The sequence below is a fragment of the Saimiri boliviensis genome, chromosome X (genome assembly GCF_048565385.1).
Source record: "Saimiri boliviensis isolate mSaiBol1 chromosome X, mSaiBol1.pri, whole genome shotgun sequence".
In the NCBI taxonomy this organism is placed as follows: Eukaryota; Metazoa; Chordata; class Mammalia; order Primates; family Cebidae; genus Saimiri; species Saimiri boliviensis.
In genome coordinates, this window is record NC_133470.1 from 18,222,537 (window position 1) to 18,242,002 (window position 19,466).

Consider the following 19,466-nt stretch of genomic DNA (forward strand, 5'->3'; position numbering starts at 1 on the left):
TTGTTAGGTTGTTTAGCTTCTGGGCTGGGGCACTTTCAGGCTGCTTGGTGCCAGGGGGCTGCCCAGTGTTAGGTTATTTATTTGAAGTTTTTCTTCTTTTTTAATGTAAGCACTTATAGCTATATATTTCCCTTTTAGTATTGCTTTTGCCATATCCCAAAGATTTTGGTATGTTGTGTTTCTATTACCATTTGTTTCAAGAGATTTTTCAATTTCCTTTCTTTTTTTTTTTTTTGAGACGGAGTTTCGCTGTTGTTACCCAGGCTGGAGTGCAATGGCACGATCTTGGCTCACCGCAATCTCCGCCTCCTGGGTTCAGGCAATTCTCCTGCCTCAGCCTCCTGAATAGCTGGGATTACAGGCATGTGCCACCATGCCCAGCTAATTTTTTGTATTTTTAGTAGAGACAGGGTTTCACCATGTTGATCGGGATGGTCTCGATCTCTTGACCTCATGATCCACCCGCCTCGACCTCCCAAAGTGCTGGGATTACAGGCTTGAGTCACCGCGCCCGGCCTTCAATTTCCTTTCTAATTTCTTCATTGATCTACTGATCATTTGGGAATGTGTTGTTTAATTTTCATTTATTTGTATAGTTTCCAAGTTCCCCTTGTTATTTAAGACTTGTTTTGTAACCTAACATGGTCTGTCCTTGAGAATGATCCATTCACTGAGGAAAAGAATGTGTATCCAGCAGTCTTTGGATGAAATGTTTTGTACATACCTGTTAGGTCCATTTGTTCTATGGTGTAGATAAAGTCCCAATGATTCTTGGTTAATTTCTATCTAGAATATCTGTCAAATGCTGAAAGCGGGCTGTTAAAGTCTCCATCTATTATTATATTGGGGGATCTCTCTCTCTTTAGCTTCATTGCTATTTGCTTTATATATCTAGGATCTCCAGTGCTTGCTGCGTATATATTTGAAATTGTTATATTCTCTCGTTGAATCGACCCCTTTATCATTCTATTATTTTGCCTCCTTTTATAGATTTTGTCTTGAAATCTATTTTTTTCTGATATGAGTATAGCTACTCCTATTCTTTTTGGGTTTCCATTGGCATGGAATATCTTTTCCATTCCTTTCTTTTTGGTCTATGTGTGTCTTCATAGGTGAAGTGTGTTTTCTTATAGGCAACATATCACTGTGTGTGTGTTTTTTTTATGCAGCCATTCTATGACTTTTTAATGCAGAGTTTAGTCCATTTATATTCAGTGTTACTGTTAGTAAGTAAAGACTTCCTCCTGCCGTTTTGTTATTTGTTTTCTGGTTGTTTTGTGGTCTTTTCTTCCTTCTTTCTGTTCTATCTTCCTTTTAGTGAAAGTGATTTTCTCTGTTAATATGATTTAGTTTCTTGGTCTGAGGTTCCCAGGAGCCTTGGAAATACTATCTTAATAACTATTATTTTAAGCTGATAAGAACTTAACACTGTTTGCATAAACAAACAACAAAAATAAAACTAATAAAAACTCTACACCTCAACTTCATATTCCCACTATTTAACTTTTTGTTGTTTCTATTTAGATCTTATTATACTGTCTGTGTCTTGAAAAGCTCTTGTAGTTATTATTTTTTATTGATTCATTGTTTAGTCTTTCAACTTAGGATCAAAGGAGTTGCATATCACAGTTACAGTGTTGTTACAATATTCTGTGGTTTTTTTGTGTATGTGTGTGGTTACTATTGCCAGTGAGTTTTATACCTTTAAGTGACTAGTTATTGCTGATAAATGTTGTTTTCTTTCTGATTGAAGTACTTCCTTTGGCATCTCTTGCAGGACAGGTCTCATGTTGATGAAATACCACAGCTTTTGTTTGGGAATGTCTTTATTTCTTCCTCATGTTTCAAGAATATTTTTGCTGTTTATACTCTTTTAGGGTAAAAGTTTTTTCCTTCAGCACTTTAAATATGTCATGCCACTTTCTACTGGCCTAAGTTTTCCACTGAAAACTCTGTCACCAGATGTATTGGCGCTCCATCGTATGTTATTTGTTTCTGTTCTCTTGTTGCTTTAAGGATCCTTTATCCTTGACTTTTGGAGTTTGATTTTTAAGTGCCTTGAGGTGGTCTTCTTTGGGTTAAATCTGCTTGCTGCTCTGTAACCTTCTTGTACTTAGGTATTGATATATTTCTCTAGGTATAGGAAGTTCTCTGTTATTATCCCTTCTACCCCTGACTTTCTCCTTTACCTTCTGATTAAGGGCAATAACTCTCAGATATTCCATTTTGAGGTGCTATAGGCATGGTTAATTGTTTTTTATTCTTTTTTTTAATATCCTCTGACTGTATTTTCAAATAGCCAGTCTTCAACCTCACGAATTATTTCTTCTGCTTGGTCAAATCTGCTGTTAAGACTCTGATGCATTTTTCAGTATGACAATTACATTTTTCAGCTTCAGCATTTCTGCTAGATTTTTAAAAATTATTTCGATCTCTTTGTTAAATTTATCTGATAGAATTTTGAATTTCTTCTCTGTGTTATCTTGGAATTTCTTTAAGTTTCCTCAAAATAACTATTTTGAATTCTCTATCTGAAGTGTCACATATCTCTGTTTCTCCAGGATTGGTCCCTGGTGCCTTATTTCATTTATTTGATGAGGTTATATTTTCCTGAATTGTCTTAATACTTGTAGATGTTCTTCTGTTGCTAGGCATTAAAAATTAGGAATTTATTATAGTCTTTGCAGTCAAGGGTTGTTTGTGCCCATCCTTCTTGGGAAGGCTTTCCAGATATTCTAAAGGACTTAGATGTTAAGACATAAGCTGTATCTCTTCAGGGAGCACCCCAAGCCCAGTAAAGCTGTGGTTCTTATAGACTCGTAGAGGCCTCCTTGATGTTCTTGGACAAGATCTGGGATAATTCTCCGGATTACCTGGCAGAGACTTTTGTTCTCTTCCCTTACTGTCTCCCAAACAAACAGTCTCTCACTCTGTTGTGAGCCACCTGAAGCTGTGGGTGGAGTGAGACAAGCACCCTTGTGGCCACCACCACTGTGACTGCTGGGTCATACCTGAAGTCAACACAGCACTACATCTTTCTCAAGGCCTGCTTTAACCCCTCCCTGGCTACTGCCTGTGTTCTCTCAAGGCCCTGGAGCTGTACAGTCAGCAAATGCCAAAGCCAACTCATGGTCTTGGATTTTTCCCTTTATATTAGCAATTTCCCCTAGGCCCTGGGTGGGCCCAGAGGTGCTTTCTAGGAGCCAGGGACTAGCATTTAAAACCTTAGAAGTGTACCTGGTATTCTGTTATACTGCCACTGATCTGACACTCAAACCACAAGATGTAGTTCTTCCCACTCTTCTCTCCCCTTTCCAAAGGCAGAGGAGCCCCACCCTATGGCCACCATCACCACAGAACCATGGTGAGCATTGCCAAACTACGACTGTTATTTCCTTAAGGCCCAAGGTATCTTCAATCAGCTTGTAGTGAATGCTGCCTGGCCTGGGCCTCACCCTTCAAGGACAGTGGGCTCCCCTTTGGCCCAGAGCATGTCCAGAAATGCCATCCATCGCAGAGCCAAGTCCTAGAATTATGGACCCAAAGAGCCTGCTTTGTTCTCTACCCCCTATGCACGAGCTGGTACCAAAGGTAGAAGACAAAGTCCCTTTTCCTTTTCCCTCTGCTTTTTTCAGGGAGAAGTAATTATGTCCCATAGTCAACCACAGCTGCAGATATGCTGGGTCTCACCTGAAGCCAGCAAGTCTCACAGTCTCACACAGGGCCCTTGATGTAGTACTTGGTTATCATTGCTGCTTATTCAGGGCCCAAGGGCTCTTCAGTTAGCTGGTAATGAATCATGCCATGATGGAGTCATTCTTTTCTGGCCCAGGGTATGTCTAAGGAATGTCATTCAGGAGCTTGGGCCTGGAAAGGGGGGCCTCATGACTCTGACTAGTGCACTGTCCTGCTGTGGCTCAGCTACTGTTCAAGATGCAAGATAAAGTCTTTCCTACTCTTCCCTTTTTTCTCCTCAAGTGGAAGGAAGGGGAGTCTCTTTCGGAGCCATGAGCTATAAAGCCTGGGGTTAGGGAAGGGGTAATACCAGTACTCTCTTGGCCACTCTGGCCTGGCTGGTGTTTCAGTATGTTGTGTGTCACCCCCATCCACTATCTCTGAACCGTGTTCAGCATTAGGACTCTCCTAGGATTTGCAGTCCTTGTGGCCTAGACTATGTTTCAAGTTTATTTATTTAAAACCTCAGAGCACTTTAGCCCATGGTAGTGAGATTTGCAGGAGCTCAAGTTCCAACTGCCAGGATTGGCGACTCCCCTCTGGCTAGGTCTGGTTTAAATACTCTCTCTGTGGGTGGGCATCAGCTGAGTTTGGTCTGGTTTTCCCTTCTGCTCTATTAGGACAGCAGTAAGTTCAATGCCTTACAAATTGCTGTGCTCTCCCTCCAACACACAGAAACACTCTAGTCACCACACTACCACTGCCTGGGCTTGAGGGAGGTGTGACATCACTGATTTAAGGCTGTTTTTTGTAATGTTTTCAGTGCCTTCAGTGATATGAAGTTAAAACTGGATACTATTAATGTTCACCTGATTTTTGGTTCTTATGAAGGTGCTTTTTTGTGTAGATAATTAAATTGGTGTCCTTGCACGGGCTAGGGAAGGCAATCAGGGAAGCCTTCTATTCTACCATTGTGCTCCACCTCCTCCGACATTTTGTTTATCTGTTTATATATCAGTGGACACTAGGGTTGCTTCCACATTTTACCTATTTTGAATAATGCTTTTATGAACATAGGTGTACAACTATCTCTTCAAATCTCTGCTTTCATTTTGTTTGAGTATATAGCCAGAAGCGGAATTGCTGAATCCTATGGTAATCTTTTTTCTAAATTTTATATTTTTTTCTTTGTTTTTCGGAGAGTAGTTTTATTAGCTTAGGATATAATGGGATCATCTAGGAAGGCAGGGTTTTCTACTGGTTACCACCTGCAACTGTCTGGGGAGCAGGATGAAATTCAGTCCAGGGTTCTGTGCTAGGGAGCAGGGCCTTAAAAAGAAGGCAAATTGTCCAGGGAAGTAATGACTGTGAGGGTCGTGGCTGGCCGGCTCCACTCTACTGCACTGGATCTCCTGGTGCTTTTCAGGCACGTGTCAATCCTGCTTCTGTATGGGGTAATGGACCATCTGGCCCAAAACTTTATCCTCAAGTTTGATGTAGGCCAGGCATTTCTGCTTCTTTCCACTGAACTTGACTTTGCACTCAGGATTCTTTGATTACTTCTTCCTCAAGCTTGTATACTGGAGCTTAAATTCTAGCCTCACAGAAGTTCCTACTGGGAAGAGTGTATCCATAAAACTGCTGATATTGGTCTCCATGAAGGCTCACTGCGTAAGTGGATGCTTATGGAATTTCCCCAGGACACCTGCAGGCCCTGCTGCTAGGCCCCTAGGAGCTCAACACTGCCTAATCCCATGGTGCCCAGCCATAGGGCCAGGAGGACCAGCAGCTGCTGCGTAGGTTTCCCTCAATCACCCTGGACCTTCTTCCCTGCGTCTTCAAGAAATCTCCTAACCTTCACTGTGGCTAAATCTTGGCCTCAGCTGTCAACCTCTTCCTGGTCTTCTCTTCCCCACATCCCTGTCCCTGATGCTCTTTCCTACTGTGCGGGCCTATTTTCACTTATGTATTTGTTTTTTGAGGAACTGCGAAACATTTTGCATAGTGGCTCCACCATTTTAGATTCCCATCACAGTGCACAAATGTTTCAATTCCTCTACCTCCTCACTCACCTCTGTGTGTTTGTTTTGATAGTGGCCATCATAATGGGTATGAGGTAATACCTTATTGTGATTTTTATTTGCATTTTCCTGATGATTACTAACGTTGAGGATCTTTTTGTATGCTTATTGGCCATCTGTATATATGTTTTGGAGAGATGTTTAAGTCCTTTGCTCATTTATCAGTCAAGTTGCTTTTTAGTTGTTGAGTTGTGGGTGTTCTTTATATATTCTGTATATGAATATTTATCAAATATATGATTTTCAAACATTTTCTTCCATGCCATCAGTTGCTTTTTTGCTGTTTATAGTGTCTTTTGATGCACAAAAGTTTTTAATTTTGGCGAAGTCTAATTTATCTATTTTTTCTTTTCTTGCCTGTGACTTAAACTTTTTAAAAATTAACATCTGTAAATATGCTTTTTAAGATAAGAAGTATGACAAGGGTAGTAATTTTATGGGAAACTATCATAATATTAAATGAATATATACTGTGTATCCCCAAAATATTTTAGGAACCAGTTGACAAACTTGTAATTTTCAGAAGATGATTCAAATAGAGCTCACTTTTGTCTGTTTTCATTATAAAAAAGAAACCCTACTACTTATTTTCTCCCTGGAATTATAAACTCTGTTGATAGATTGTAACTTCCTTAAAGCCAATGAAGATAAATATGTTTCTGTCTTCATGATAACCAACTATTATTTGGTCTACAATACAATATAATATTTTTTAAAATGTATTTCAGCTTTGCTGTAAAAAAACCAGTCCAATGGGAACTTAGAGTTGTGTTTATCAAAAGGGTTTATTTTATTGAAGGTGGTGTTTATTATATTACACAAGGATTTCTTCCCACAAGAAATCCTTTTTGCTGACTTTAGTGTCAAAAAAGGATGGGCAGGTTTGAGGTGATGGATATTCCAGCTACCCTGATTTGATCATTATACTTTGCATGAATGTATCAGAATATCACGTGTACCTCATAAATATATATAACTATTATGTATCAATTTAAGAAAAGACCAGATGGGCTTTTCTGAGAAACTGGCTTGCTGTTATCTAATGGATGTTTTAAGCTATTAGTATTTATCGTTTGTATGAATTTTTTTCATTTTCATTATTTTGGTTCCCACTTTATGACTAATCATATTATTTTCCTCTAACCGTATTTTTCTCATCTACTTTTAATTTGTATTGCCCTCCTGAATTGTGTGTGTGTGAACAATATACTTAAATGCCTTTTGATACAAAGCATAATTTAAATAAATATATATTAAAGACCTTAAAGTTTTAAATGTAAAATAGAAAAATATTTTTGGCATAATGACTTCTGGTATAGTACAGACAAACAGTCTAGAGCTTTGAAAACCATGCTTTCCATTCTTCCCTCACTCCTAATTCCACATAGTCTTTAAGAGCATGGATTTAGAGTCAGATGAACTTGGGTTTAGACCTTGCCTTACCATTTATAAGGTGTGGGATCCCAGGCATAGTTCCTAAATTTCAATTTTCTTATCTGTAAAATTAAGATAATGATATACAATTAATAAATAACTGGAAGGTATTACTATTATTCAGTATCAATTCTTCTATATAGTAATTATACAAAACTATTAACAGCGTAGCCTTTTACAAAATAAATTAGGACAGAATAAATAAGAACAGCCCAAGAAGAAAATTATCCTTCCTTTTTTATTTGGTTTTATTTGGTTTTCTTGAGAATCCTTGTGAAAACAAATCATATACTGCTTGTTATAGAGTGACTATTTGCTTGTAGGAGGATGATTGTTAAGGATGGCTTTGAAGAACATAAAGAACAGGGGTTTCTCAGGTCAACATATATTGGTTTCAGTGGTTTCTAAAAACTATTTGCAATGTTTTCCCTTTCATTCATTCAAATGCAACTTCAGATTGAATGCCATCTGGGTACTCTACACAGTATTTAATTCATCAAAAATATGCTAGCATGGACTTTAGTCCTTGGTAGTTTTAATTTTTTTTCTCGTGGGTCCAGAAGAGTGTGATTTCATTAGCCACTGTTGTATGTTATTATTATTCTTCATTTTAATAACTGTCTCTAACTCCATTTACCCGTTTACTTTTGCCAGGATATGAATCCATTTTATTGTTAAGATGTGTTTTTTCAGTCTTTAGATGATCTGATATAGTCAAAGTAGATTAGATTTTGGATCCTCTGGGACTAGGTTTTAATTCTTGGTTTGCCTGTCAGTTACTTACTACGTACACTTAGAGAGTTACCTAATCTCACTAAGCTTTAGTTTCTTCGCTTCTGAAATTGGTATAACAATGGTCTCTTTGACACTACTTGGCATCTCTCTATTTACTTCCCATCCTCTCCATTATCCTATAATCTTCTAAAGGAATATTCTACATGCAAGGCATTCACTTTCTCATTTCCCAGTCACTCCTCAATCCCATAGTCTGTCTGACTTCTCTTTGCACTATTCTGATACTGTTCTGGCTATAGTCTCTTAATTCTAAGAGTACTTTAGTCCTTATCTTATTAGAATGCTGTGCTACATTTACCATTTGTCTGTCATGCCTTCCTTATTATTACCTTGTCCTCTCTGGTCCATTTTTGTTTTCATTCTTAGATCCCCTTTGTCTGCCCATCCCTCAGTATTGTGGACCACTATAACTGTCACCCTATACAGTTGAGGGGGATTGGTTCCAGGAACCCCCACAGATACCAAACTCTGCAAATGCTCAAGTCCCTTATATAAAATGGTATGCTATTTAGATATAACCTATGAAATTCTCCTGTACACTTTAAATTATCTCTAGGTTACATATAATAACTAATACAAGTACTGCATTCCTTGAGGTCTGTGTCTTCTTTACTATTTTATCTCCAGCATTCATGGCAGTGTCTGACAAACAATTATTTTATTTTTCCCCTTGTTTCTGATTTTAGAGTCTTCCCTTTAAAAAATAATCATGTTTAGCTCTGGGACACTGTAATTAGTACCAACTCCATTTGGGTATTCAGCACATATTTGTAATGGTGTCAATTTACATGTTTATTTTATTTACGAATATTTCACTGAACTCTCACACAGATCCTTAATGTTGTCTTAAAGTCATTAGGCAGGGAGTTCCTCATCTTACTCACAGGCTGTAAATCTACCTGCATCTACACCCATCTTTTCCTCCTTCCCTCCTTTTTCAATAGAGACATATAGTTCTTATCCGCATTTAAATATCTTCAAGTCTCTAACATCTTTAAGAAAGAAAAACAAACTCTCGCTCTCAATCCCATATTCTCTAGATAGCCTCTTAATTTTTCTCTTCTCTTATGTAGCCTGACTGCTTTGAAGCCTCCTTAACTCATTCAGTGCTGGCTTATTGCCATCACTGTGAAAACAACTCTCAGGAATGTCATTGGTGACTTTCACGTTGCTAGATCCAGTGAGAACATATCCGTCCTCATCAGTATACACATAATAATGGAGAATGAAAGAAAAAGATTATTTAGAGAGACTACAAAGTTACTCTAGTTACTTTAAGGAAGTTTGAGAATATAGTAAAGACATCTGTGGCCTTATACTAGACCCTGTCAGGAATCACAATGCTGACTCTTTTTCTTTCTCACTGGCTACATAATCTCTGTTTGGAAACTTGGCTACCTTTTGCACATCTGTTCTAATTTTATCTGTTTTTTTCTGTTATAATTTCTGCTCCTTCATAATTTCAGCTGGAATGTAGCCCATTATAGCCTCTGGTCTCCCTCCTTGATACATTGAGGACCTCTTAGTTTCAGCTAATTGCCTCATTTTCTTGGTATTCTTTACTTAAATTTCTAGAGCATTAGTTTTATTAGTCTAGTTCATCATTTGTATCAGGCCACTTCACAGGTGATTGAAACCAACTCAATCTATAGCAGAGCCAATCACTTATGAATTGCCCCGGATAATCCTGTGGATTTCTACTTTTAGATCTGAGTAAAATCCAAATGATAATGGATTAAGGAGTGCATCACAGATGAGGAAATAAAGATAAGGACTTGAATCCAAAGAGGATGACAGACTATTGGGGAGCACACAGAATAAACAAAATCAAAAAAAAGGGTTTTGTTTTTTGTTTTAAGATGGCAGAAATTTGAACATAGAACGAGTCAATTTATAAGAAATAGTTGAAACAAAGAGAGCATTTAATTTTTAGTCACTGAAGTAGTGTTAAGTTGGCAAAAGATGGGACTACAGAGTACAGAAAGATAGATTAGCTTTAAATAGGAAAGACAATTCTTCCTCTGAATTGGGGTTTAAATAAGAGAGTAAGACTGTGATGCAGAAAAATTAGATAGGGGAAACTGCCTGTTGGCATACTTTATGAAATAGTCAGCAAGGAGAACTGCACAGAAGAAAGATAAAGATTTCCAGTACTTGCTGAGGAAAAATTGAAATAGGTACCTAACAACTATGAGTATGATGAAGTGATTTTCTTTTTCACTGTAGTACATATGTAGGTTAATAAAGGGTGAAGGATTTAGCTAGTTCACAGTTAAAATGGACTTAATTTGTGATATGGTAGCATTAATGCTTGCTTTTCCCATCCTTCATATTTGTTTTGTTTAACCATGTTTTCATTCTGATCTTTCATACTTTTATTTTATAGGTCTTGATGACTGTTTGCAGCAGTATATTAAGAACTTTGAGAGGGAGAAGATCAGTGGGGACCAGCTGCTGCGCATTACACATCAGGAGCTAGAGGATCTGGGGGTCAGCCGCATTGGCCATCAGGAACTGATCTTGGAAGCAGTTGACCTTCTGTGTGCATTGGTAAGGACATAAAACTGGTGAAGAGGAAAACTTCTCTTTTTCTCCTTTTTTTTTTTCTTTCATTACTTTCCCTTTTTTTCTTCTCTTCTTTTGATAATTGAAATGCAAATAGAAGAAAAAAAATCCTAATTCTCAACCAATTGGACATGATATTTTCTTCCTTCCTTAAATTTGTTATATTAGTGCCAAATAACAGTTCCCTGCTTGTTAACATCTTTTGTAAGAGTAAGAGTTGGGCATATCAGAACCTTAAGTCCACAGTGTATGTCTCATAAGCAGGGCTCTTTGTAGATGAACCACTCATGTGCTAGGCTCTCACATTGCCAGTTTGAGAAAGGAAAGATTATTGATGATTCACAGTATTACATACATATAGTCTAGACATTCAAAATTTGATCCATGAACAAGGATCTGCTGACCTAACCCTACTTAAAAGCAGGACATCAGAAATAGATGTCCAGACCACTTCTAAATTTGAACTGTGTAGCTGTAGTGAATCCTTTCAGATGCTGAGCTTTAAACCTTATAGTTCTGGGTTTAAGCACCATGTTTAAGTCATATCATTTGGATACTTCATTATGTGATTAAGCTCTAACGCAGAAAATAATTTTAAACACCAATTTTTTTCTTTTTATTTAGCAATTCCTTGGTCATAGTCCCCACCGAGGTCAAATATCAAACTTCTTTCTTACCCCTTCCTAATGTAATGGATACACATCAACAAGTCAGAAGTACAGATATATTTCAGTTTATGCAACAGATGATTTCTGAGGAATATAAAGCAAATTTGAGGAGTGAATTCTGATTTTCTTCTACATGCAATTATGAAATCAGGAGGTGAGATTCCTTATCAGCAGGCTAAGTTGACTAGTCCAGGAAGTTGTGCTATTGGAACTGTATCTTTACCTCCTTCCCCTCTGCCCACAAAGTGGTCTTTGAATTTCAGTTTACCGTGCTATGTCTTGTCTCTCTGATCTTTACTGGCCTTTACATTTTCCTTATGTCTACTGTATTCATTTCTTTTACAACAATTACATATGCTCAAACAGTGCTATCACTGGGAATGCAAAGATGAAAAAGACATAGTCTGTATTCCAAAAATATCAAAAATATATACAGTTCATTAAGAAAGACAATAGCCATTAGAAGACAACATAGATTTTTTTTTTTTTAATTCCAGGGGAATGTGGAAAGAAATGAAGACTTCTGAAGGATTCAGGTAGTGTAGGTAGAATTTGTATTGGGTATTGCACAATGGTTAGATGTTTGCCAGGCAAAAAGTTGGAGAAAAGTTGTCTAGGCAGAAGAAATATCATGTGTGAGACAGAATTGTGAAAGAATATGAAATATTCAGAGAAAATTGAGAATTTTCATTTAGCTTGCAGAATGGGAATTAATGAGAAAAGAAGATAACTTAACACTTTGTATCACATTACAATTATTTGTTTAGGTTCTTTTATCCTTTAATTCATGGTGGGCTCCTCAAAGGAAGACACCTTTTTTTAGTTCTTGTTTTTTATTCAGCTTTCTGCCCAGTGCTTAACTCATAAAATATGTTAAATTAATGTTACCTTACTGAATTAAACTCTACCTTTCTTGAGAGAACCAAAATTTTTCACTTACCTACACAGCCTTTGACTCTGAAGTTTCTGTTCCTCATATAAGGAAGACATAGAGAAATTAACAGATTCATTTTGTTTCTTTTAAGCTATACTATACTATATTTTCGTCTACCTTGTCTTGAAGTTATTCCTTATGTGAATAAATGTTTATGGCAGCTGATGAGAATCAAAGGTTTATTTAGTCACTTGTTTATTTATGCAATGTGTATTTGTTAAGCATCAGATATATTGTTTGTATCATGTTATTCTAGAAAGAAGTAAGCTGTTCATGATTTGGAAGTGTAATAATATTTCAAGCTATTAAGCTATCATTTAGTATGCTTCAATAGAGAGCAAAGAATAGTAATGGAAAGAGTAAAAACATAAGTAAAAAATATATATAGCTTAATATATGGTCCTTAATTTGTGTTCTGACAATACACTTTTTATTAGGAACTGTGAATGAATCATTTATGACAGGATAAGAACAGTTTTCATTTCATTTTTTTATGTACTTATAATTTCAGGCATCTTGCATGAAAGATTTGATGTTTGCAATTGCTAGGATTTGTTTCTTTGCAACATGATTGCTTGGTTCATTCATCTTAAAATAATTTATTTTCTGAAAAAAATTCATTAAAGCAAGCCTTTTAGAACTCACTCATATTTATAAAGCAATGTATTATAAACCTAAAAACCTGCTACATGATGCATTAAAGTTAAGAACTGTGAATAAAATGGCATTGACATTGTAAAATATGTGATGCCAATATTAAATATTTCTAGTTAAGTGTTTAGTGAAAATTTGCCACTAGTGAGGATATAGCCAACATTATTTTTCTAAAATGTTAAATATGTTCTTAATGTTTTTGCATGCATATGATTGAAAGAGAAGACTGATATGAACTTAGCACAAATTCGTTAAGACTTAAATGGCTGTGTTGAATCAGTTCTAAGTCATTACTGGTTCTGGCACATGGTAACGGCCAAGTATATGAACAAATAAGCAAAATATAGAACAAAGACAGCAGCTAAGTACATTTCATGTCTAAGTTTTTGTTTTGTTGAGGTAGTCCTTTTTATGCTAATAGTAATACCAATTTTTCCCCTGCCTATCCAATGAAAAGCAAATCTATGGTGAATAAACCTGCATTTTTAAAAAAAAATTGAGGCAGTACCTTCCACACCCCTGGCCTCGTAAAAGGTGCTTGATTTACTTGTTGATTCTTTAAGTGACAGGTAAGGGTGTGTGGTTTACTGGTGACTTACCAAGTTACAACAAACCATTCACTTTCATGAAATAAATAGCCAGAAGGTATCTGTATTGGTAGTAATAGACAATTGTGATGATAAAAATTAACTAGAGTCTGGGCATGGTGGCATGCCTATAATCCCAGCACTTTGGGAGCCGAAGGAGGGCAGATCACTTGAGCCCAGGAGTTCAAGACCAGCCTTAGCAACATAGGGAGACCCTCATCTCTACAAAAAATTTAAAAATTAGCCAGGTGTGCTGGCACACACCTGTAGTCCCTGCTATATGTAGAAGGCTGAGATGGAAGGATCAGTTGAGCCTGGGAAGTCCAGGCTGTGGTGAGCCATGATAATGCCATTGCACTCCAGCCTGGATGACAGAGGGAGACCCTATGTCAAAAAAATAATAATAAAATAAAATTTAAAAATTAACTTGAGAGATCAGTTAGTCTCTTTTGTTAAAATAGTGGCACATAAATCTGGTTACATACAGATGAGCTTCTAACCTATTATACTCTTCTAAATTTTTAAAAAATGTTTTTGGATTATCAGTGTAACTAGTTATGTTCATTAACTAGAACAAAAATTTTAAGAATTTCCTTCCCCATCCTCTGCTACATATCTTTTGATTATTTTTGTCTCTGTATTTCTCTGTCCTCCATATTTTTCACCTCTATTCTGCATAGGATATATTTTTAGGAGGTTTCCAAGTTAGACCTTTCAGGTTTTGTCCAGATGACTATTTATATTCCCTAATTCTTGAGTCATATGAAAAATAATAATTTTAGTTTCTTAGATTTTGAAGACTCTGAAATATTTTTAACTTTGCCTTTGGATTTTTATTTATATAAACACTAATATTATTTTACCCTTCCTAATAAATCACTTGAGATGCTAATGTTATATAGAAAGAAATAATTTAAATCAATTCATCTTTTATGGAGGCTAATGGCTACCGAGTGAAAGATTTCTCAATCAACCAGGTTGATTGAGTAGGCCTCTCTCTAATAAACTGTTATAATTTGAACTTTTTAAAGAAATTACTATAATTTGTTGGCAAACAAATGTTTTCTCATTAAACACATTTATACACAAAAATGAAAAATACAATCATTTTTACTCCAGAAAAATGCTTTAACACAGGGAAAACTTCTAAAAATACTTTTCAGTATTTTCATTTATGGTTACATTTATGGAAGAAATCTCATTTACAGTTAGTTTGTATAGTTACAAATTGTTCTTATCTAGTCATTAGAGAGCATCTTTTATAAACATAAGAGGATTTCTTTCATACTGTAGGGACGAGTTGGACAAAGTCTCCCACGTTTCACAGATAATCCATTCTCAGATGCAATAGAATTTGAATAGGATGTTGTTTTATTTGCACAAGCCAAATCTTTTGAGAGAAGAATATTACAGTTCAAATTAAGCAGTGAATATTTAATATATTAATGCTGTGTTATTTTAGAGAACAGATTTATAATTTCAGAAGAATGTTTTCTTTTAATAAACATGTAAATTCTCACTAAAGGACAAGCAGACTTTTATCACAATTAAATCTTTAGTGGTAACATGTATAACTTGGTATTTACTGTTTATGCATCAAAACCTTCCTCTCACCTCATTTTTCTCCACTAAGTTTTCTCTTGTCTTAAATTGCAGTAGGAAACAAAAACACTTAAATGTTATACAAAGTAGGTACCCACTGGTTGTTGACTTAATAATATAGTTTAATTTATTGTATGACTTACTTTCCTTTTCACTCATCTTTTACTTTGCTTTAATTATTGTTACCATGTTTCTAAAATAGGAGTAGAATATTGATGCTAAAGAAAGTGGTAGACATATCCCCTCACAGATGGCCTGGTTACTTGCAGTTTTATTCTGAACTCTGTCTAGTCTAAGTACTGAGCTTCTTAAGCAAACTATTAAAAAAAAAATCTTCCCATACCTCGGTTTCCCCAACTGTGAAAAGGTAAGTCAAACTAAGCCTCAAAGGCCCAAGCAAATTCTTACATTCTTTGGGTTTTACCATTTTCAATAAGATGGTAATAAATTTAACTTTATACACAACAGTAATGTGCATCCTGCTAAGTGGTTTGATAAAGGTTATCCTTGGATAATATTAACCAGCCTTTTTGTGTGTGTGTGTGTGTGTTCCATTGGTCTATATCTCTGTTTTGGTACCAGTACCATGCTATTTTGATTACTGTAGCCTTGTAGTATAGTTTGAAGTCCGGTAGTGAGATGCCTCCTGCTTTGTTCTTTTTGCTTAGAATTGACTTGGCTATGCGGGCTCTCTTTTGGTTGCATATGAAGTTTAAGGGGTTTTTTTCCAGTTCTGTGAAGAAGGTCATTGGTAGCTTGATGGGAATAGCATTAAATTTGTAAATTACTTTGGGCAGTATGGCCATTTTCACGATGTTGATTCTTCCTAACCATGAACATGGAATGTTTCTCCATCTGTTTGTGTCCTCTCTTATTTCGTCGAGCAGTGGCTTGTAGTTCTCCTTGAAGAGGTCCTTTACGTTCCTTGTTAGTTGTATTCCTAGGTATTTTATTCTCTTTGTGGCAATTGCGAATGACAGTTCATTCTTGATTTGGCTCTCTTTAAGTCTGTTACTGGTGTATAGGAATGCTTGTGATTTTTGCACATTGATTTTGTATCCTGAGACTTTGCTGAAGTTGTTTATCAGTTTCAGGAGATTTTGGGCTGAGACGATGGGGTCTTCTAGATATACAATCATGTCATCTGCAAATAGAGACAATTTGATTTCCTCCTTTCCTATTTGAATACCCTTTATTTCTTTTTCTTGCCTGATTGTTCTGGCTAGAACTTCCAGTACTATATTGAATAGGAGTGGTGAGAGAGGGCATCCTTGTCTAGTGCCAGATTTCAAAGGGAATGCTTCCAGTTTTTGCCCATTCAGTATGATATTGGCTGTTGGTTTGTCATAAATAGCTTTTATTATTTTGCGATACGTTCTGTCAATACCTAGTTTATTGAAGGTTTTTAGCATAAAGGGCTGTTGAATTTTGTCAAAGACCTTCTCTGCATCAATTGAGATAATCATGTGGTTTTTGTCTTTGGTTCTGTTTATGTGGTGAATTACGTTTATGGACTTGCGTATGTTGAACCAGCCTTGCATCCCTGGAATGAATCCTACTTGATCATGGTAGATAAGCTTTTTGATATGCTGTTGCAATCGGCTTGCCAGTATTTTATTGAAGATTTTTGCATCTATGTTCATCATGGATACTGGCCTGAAGTTTTCTTTTATTGTTGAGTCTCTGCCGGGTTTTTGGTATCAGGATGATGTTTGTCTCATAAAATGATTTGGGAAGGATTCCCTCTTTTTGGATTGTCTGGAATAGTTTCAGAAGGAATGGTACCAGCTCCTCTTTGTATGTCTGGTAGAAATCGGCTATGAACCCATCTGGACCTGGGCTTTTTTTGGGTGGTAGGCTCTTAATTGCTGCCTCAACTTCAGACCTTGTTATTGGTCTATTCAGGGTTTCTACTCTTCCTGGTTTAGGCTTGGGAGGATGCAGGTGTCCAGGAATTTATCCATTTCTTCCAGGTTTACTAGTTTATGTGCATAGAGTTGTTTGTAATAATCTCTGATGATGGTTTGGATTTCTGTGGAATCTGTGGTGATATCCCCTTTATCGTTTTTTATTGCATCAATTTGGTTATTCTCTCTTTTCTTTTTTATTAATCTGGCTAGTGGTTTGTCTATTTTGTTGATCTTTTCGAAAAACCAGTTCCTGGATTTATGGATTTTTTGAAGAGTTTTTTTCTGTCTCTTATCTCCTTCAGTTCTGCTCTGATCTTAGTTATTTCCTGTCTTCTGCTAGGTTTTGAGTTTTTTTGATCTTGCTCCTCTAGCTCTTTCAATTTTGATGATAGGGTGTCAATTTTAGATCTCTCTTTTCTTCTCATGTGGGCACTCATTGCTATATATTTTCCTCTAGAGATTGCTTTAAATGTGTACCAGAGATTCTGGTATGTTGTGTCTTCATTCTCATTGATTTCAAAGAACATCTTTATTTCTGCCTTCATTTCATTGTTTATCCAGTCAACATTCAAGAGCAAGTTGTTCAGTTTCCATGAAGCTGTGAGGTTCTGAGTTAGTTTCTGCATTCTGAGTTCTAACTCGATTGCACTGTGGTCTGAGAGACTGTTTGTTATGATTTCCGTTCTTTTGCATTTGCTGAGGAGTGATTTATTGCCAATTATGTGGTCAATTTTAGAGTAGGTGTGATGTGGTGCTGAGAAGAATGTATTTTCTGTGGATTTGGGGTGGAGAGTTTTGTAAATGTCTACTAGGTTTGCTTGTTCCAGGTCTGAGTTCAGGTCCTGGATATCCTTGTTGATTTTCTGTCTGGTTGATCTGTCTAATATTGACAATGGGGTGTTAAAGTCTCCCACTATTATTGTGTGGGAGTCTAAGTCTCTTTGTAAGTCATTAAGAACTTGCCTTATGTATCTGGGTGCTCCTGTATTGGGTGCGTATATATTTAGGATCGTTAGCTCTTCTTGTTGCAGTGATCCTTTTACCATTATGTAATGTCTTTCTTTGTCTCTTTTGATCTTTGTTGCTTTAAAATCTATTTTATCAGAGATGAGAATTGCAACTCCTGCTTTTTTTTGCTCTCCATTTGCTTGGTAGATCTTCCTCCATCCCTTTATTTTGAGCCTTTGTGTATCCTTGCATGTAAGATGGGTTTCCTGGATACAGCACACTGATGGGTTTTGGCTTTTTATCCAATTTGCCAGTCTGTGTCTTTTGATTGGGGCATTTAGTCCATTTACATTTAGGGATAGTATTATTATGTGTGAATTTGATACTGTCATTTTGATGCTACCTGGCTGTTTTGTTGGTTAGTTGATGCAGATTCTTGATTGTGTTGATGCTGTTTTACCATTTGGTATGTTTTTAGAGTGGCTGGTACTGGTTGTTTTTTTATATGTGTAGAGCCTCTTTCAGGAGTTCTTGTAGAGCAGGTTTGGTGGTGATGAAATCTCTGAGTACTTGCTTGTTCGCAAAGGATTTTATTTTTCCTTCACTTATGAAGCTTAGTTTGGCTGGATAGGAGATTCTGGGTTGAAAGTTCTTTTCTTTAAGGATGTTGAATATTGGCCCCCAATCTCTTCTGGCTTGTAGGGTTTCTGCTGAGAAATCTGCTGTGAGTCTAATGGGCTTCCCTTTGTGGGTAACCCGACCTTTCTCTCTGGGTGCCCTTAGCATTTTCTCTTTCATTTCAACCCTGGTGAATCTGACGATTATGTGCATTGGGGTTGCTCTTCTTGATGAATATCTTTGTGGTGTTCTCTATATTTCCTGGATTTGAATATTGGCCTGCCTTGCTAGGTTGGGGAAGTTTTCCTGGATAATATCCTGAAGAGTATTTTCCAGCTTGAATTCATTCTCTTCATCACATTCAGGTACAGCTATCAAATGTAGATTAGGTCTTTTCACACAGTCCCACATTTCTTGAAGATTTTGTTCATTCCTTTTTGTGCTTTTTTCTCTGTTCTTGCCTTCTCTTTTTATTTCATTGAGTTGATCTTCGACCTCTGATATCCTTTCTTCTGCTTGGTCAATTCAGCTGTTGAAACTTGTGCATGCTTCGTGAAGTTCTTGTGTTGTTTTTTTCAGCTCCATCAATTCACTTATATTCCTCTCTATGTTGTCCATTCTCATTAGCATTTCGTCCAATCTTTTTTCAAGGTGCCTAGTTTCTTTGCATTGGGTTAGAACATGTTCTTTTAGCTCTCTGAGTTTCTTACTACCCACCTTCTGAAGTCTGATTGTGTCATTTCATCACACTCCTTCTCCATCCGGTCTTGTTCCCTTGCTGGTGAGGAGTTGTGATCCCTTTTAGGAGGAGAGGTGTTCTGGTTTTGGGAGTTTTCATCCTTTTTGCACTGGTTTCTTCCCATTTTTGTGGGTTTATCCACCTGTTGTCTTTGTAGTTACTGTCTTTCAGATTGGGTCTCTGAGTGAGCTTCCAGTTTGTGGATGCTGAAGTTACTTCTTTTTTTTTTTTTTTAAGCTTTCCTTCTAACAGTCTG

The 19,466-nt window shown here is 36.6% G+C and overlaps 1 protein-coding gene across 5 annotated transcripts in view; it reads left to right on the top strand.

The window, feature by feature from the left end:
- CNKSR2 (connector enhancer of kinase suppressor of Ras 2) overlaps positions 1-19,466 on the top strand; it is a 296,479-nt gene that overhangs the window by 41,488 nt on the left and 235,525 nt on the right. For all 5 annotated transcript variants that reach the window (XM_074391385.1, XM_074391386.1, XM_074391387.1 and 2 more), the window contains exon 2: positions 10,372-10,535. In XM_074391385.1, the coding sequence (XP_074247486.1) occupies positions 10,372-10,535 (164 nt within the window). The remainder of the gene's footprint in view (positions 1-10,371; positions 10,536-19,466) is intronic.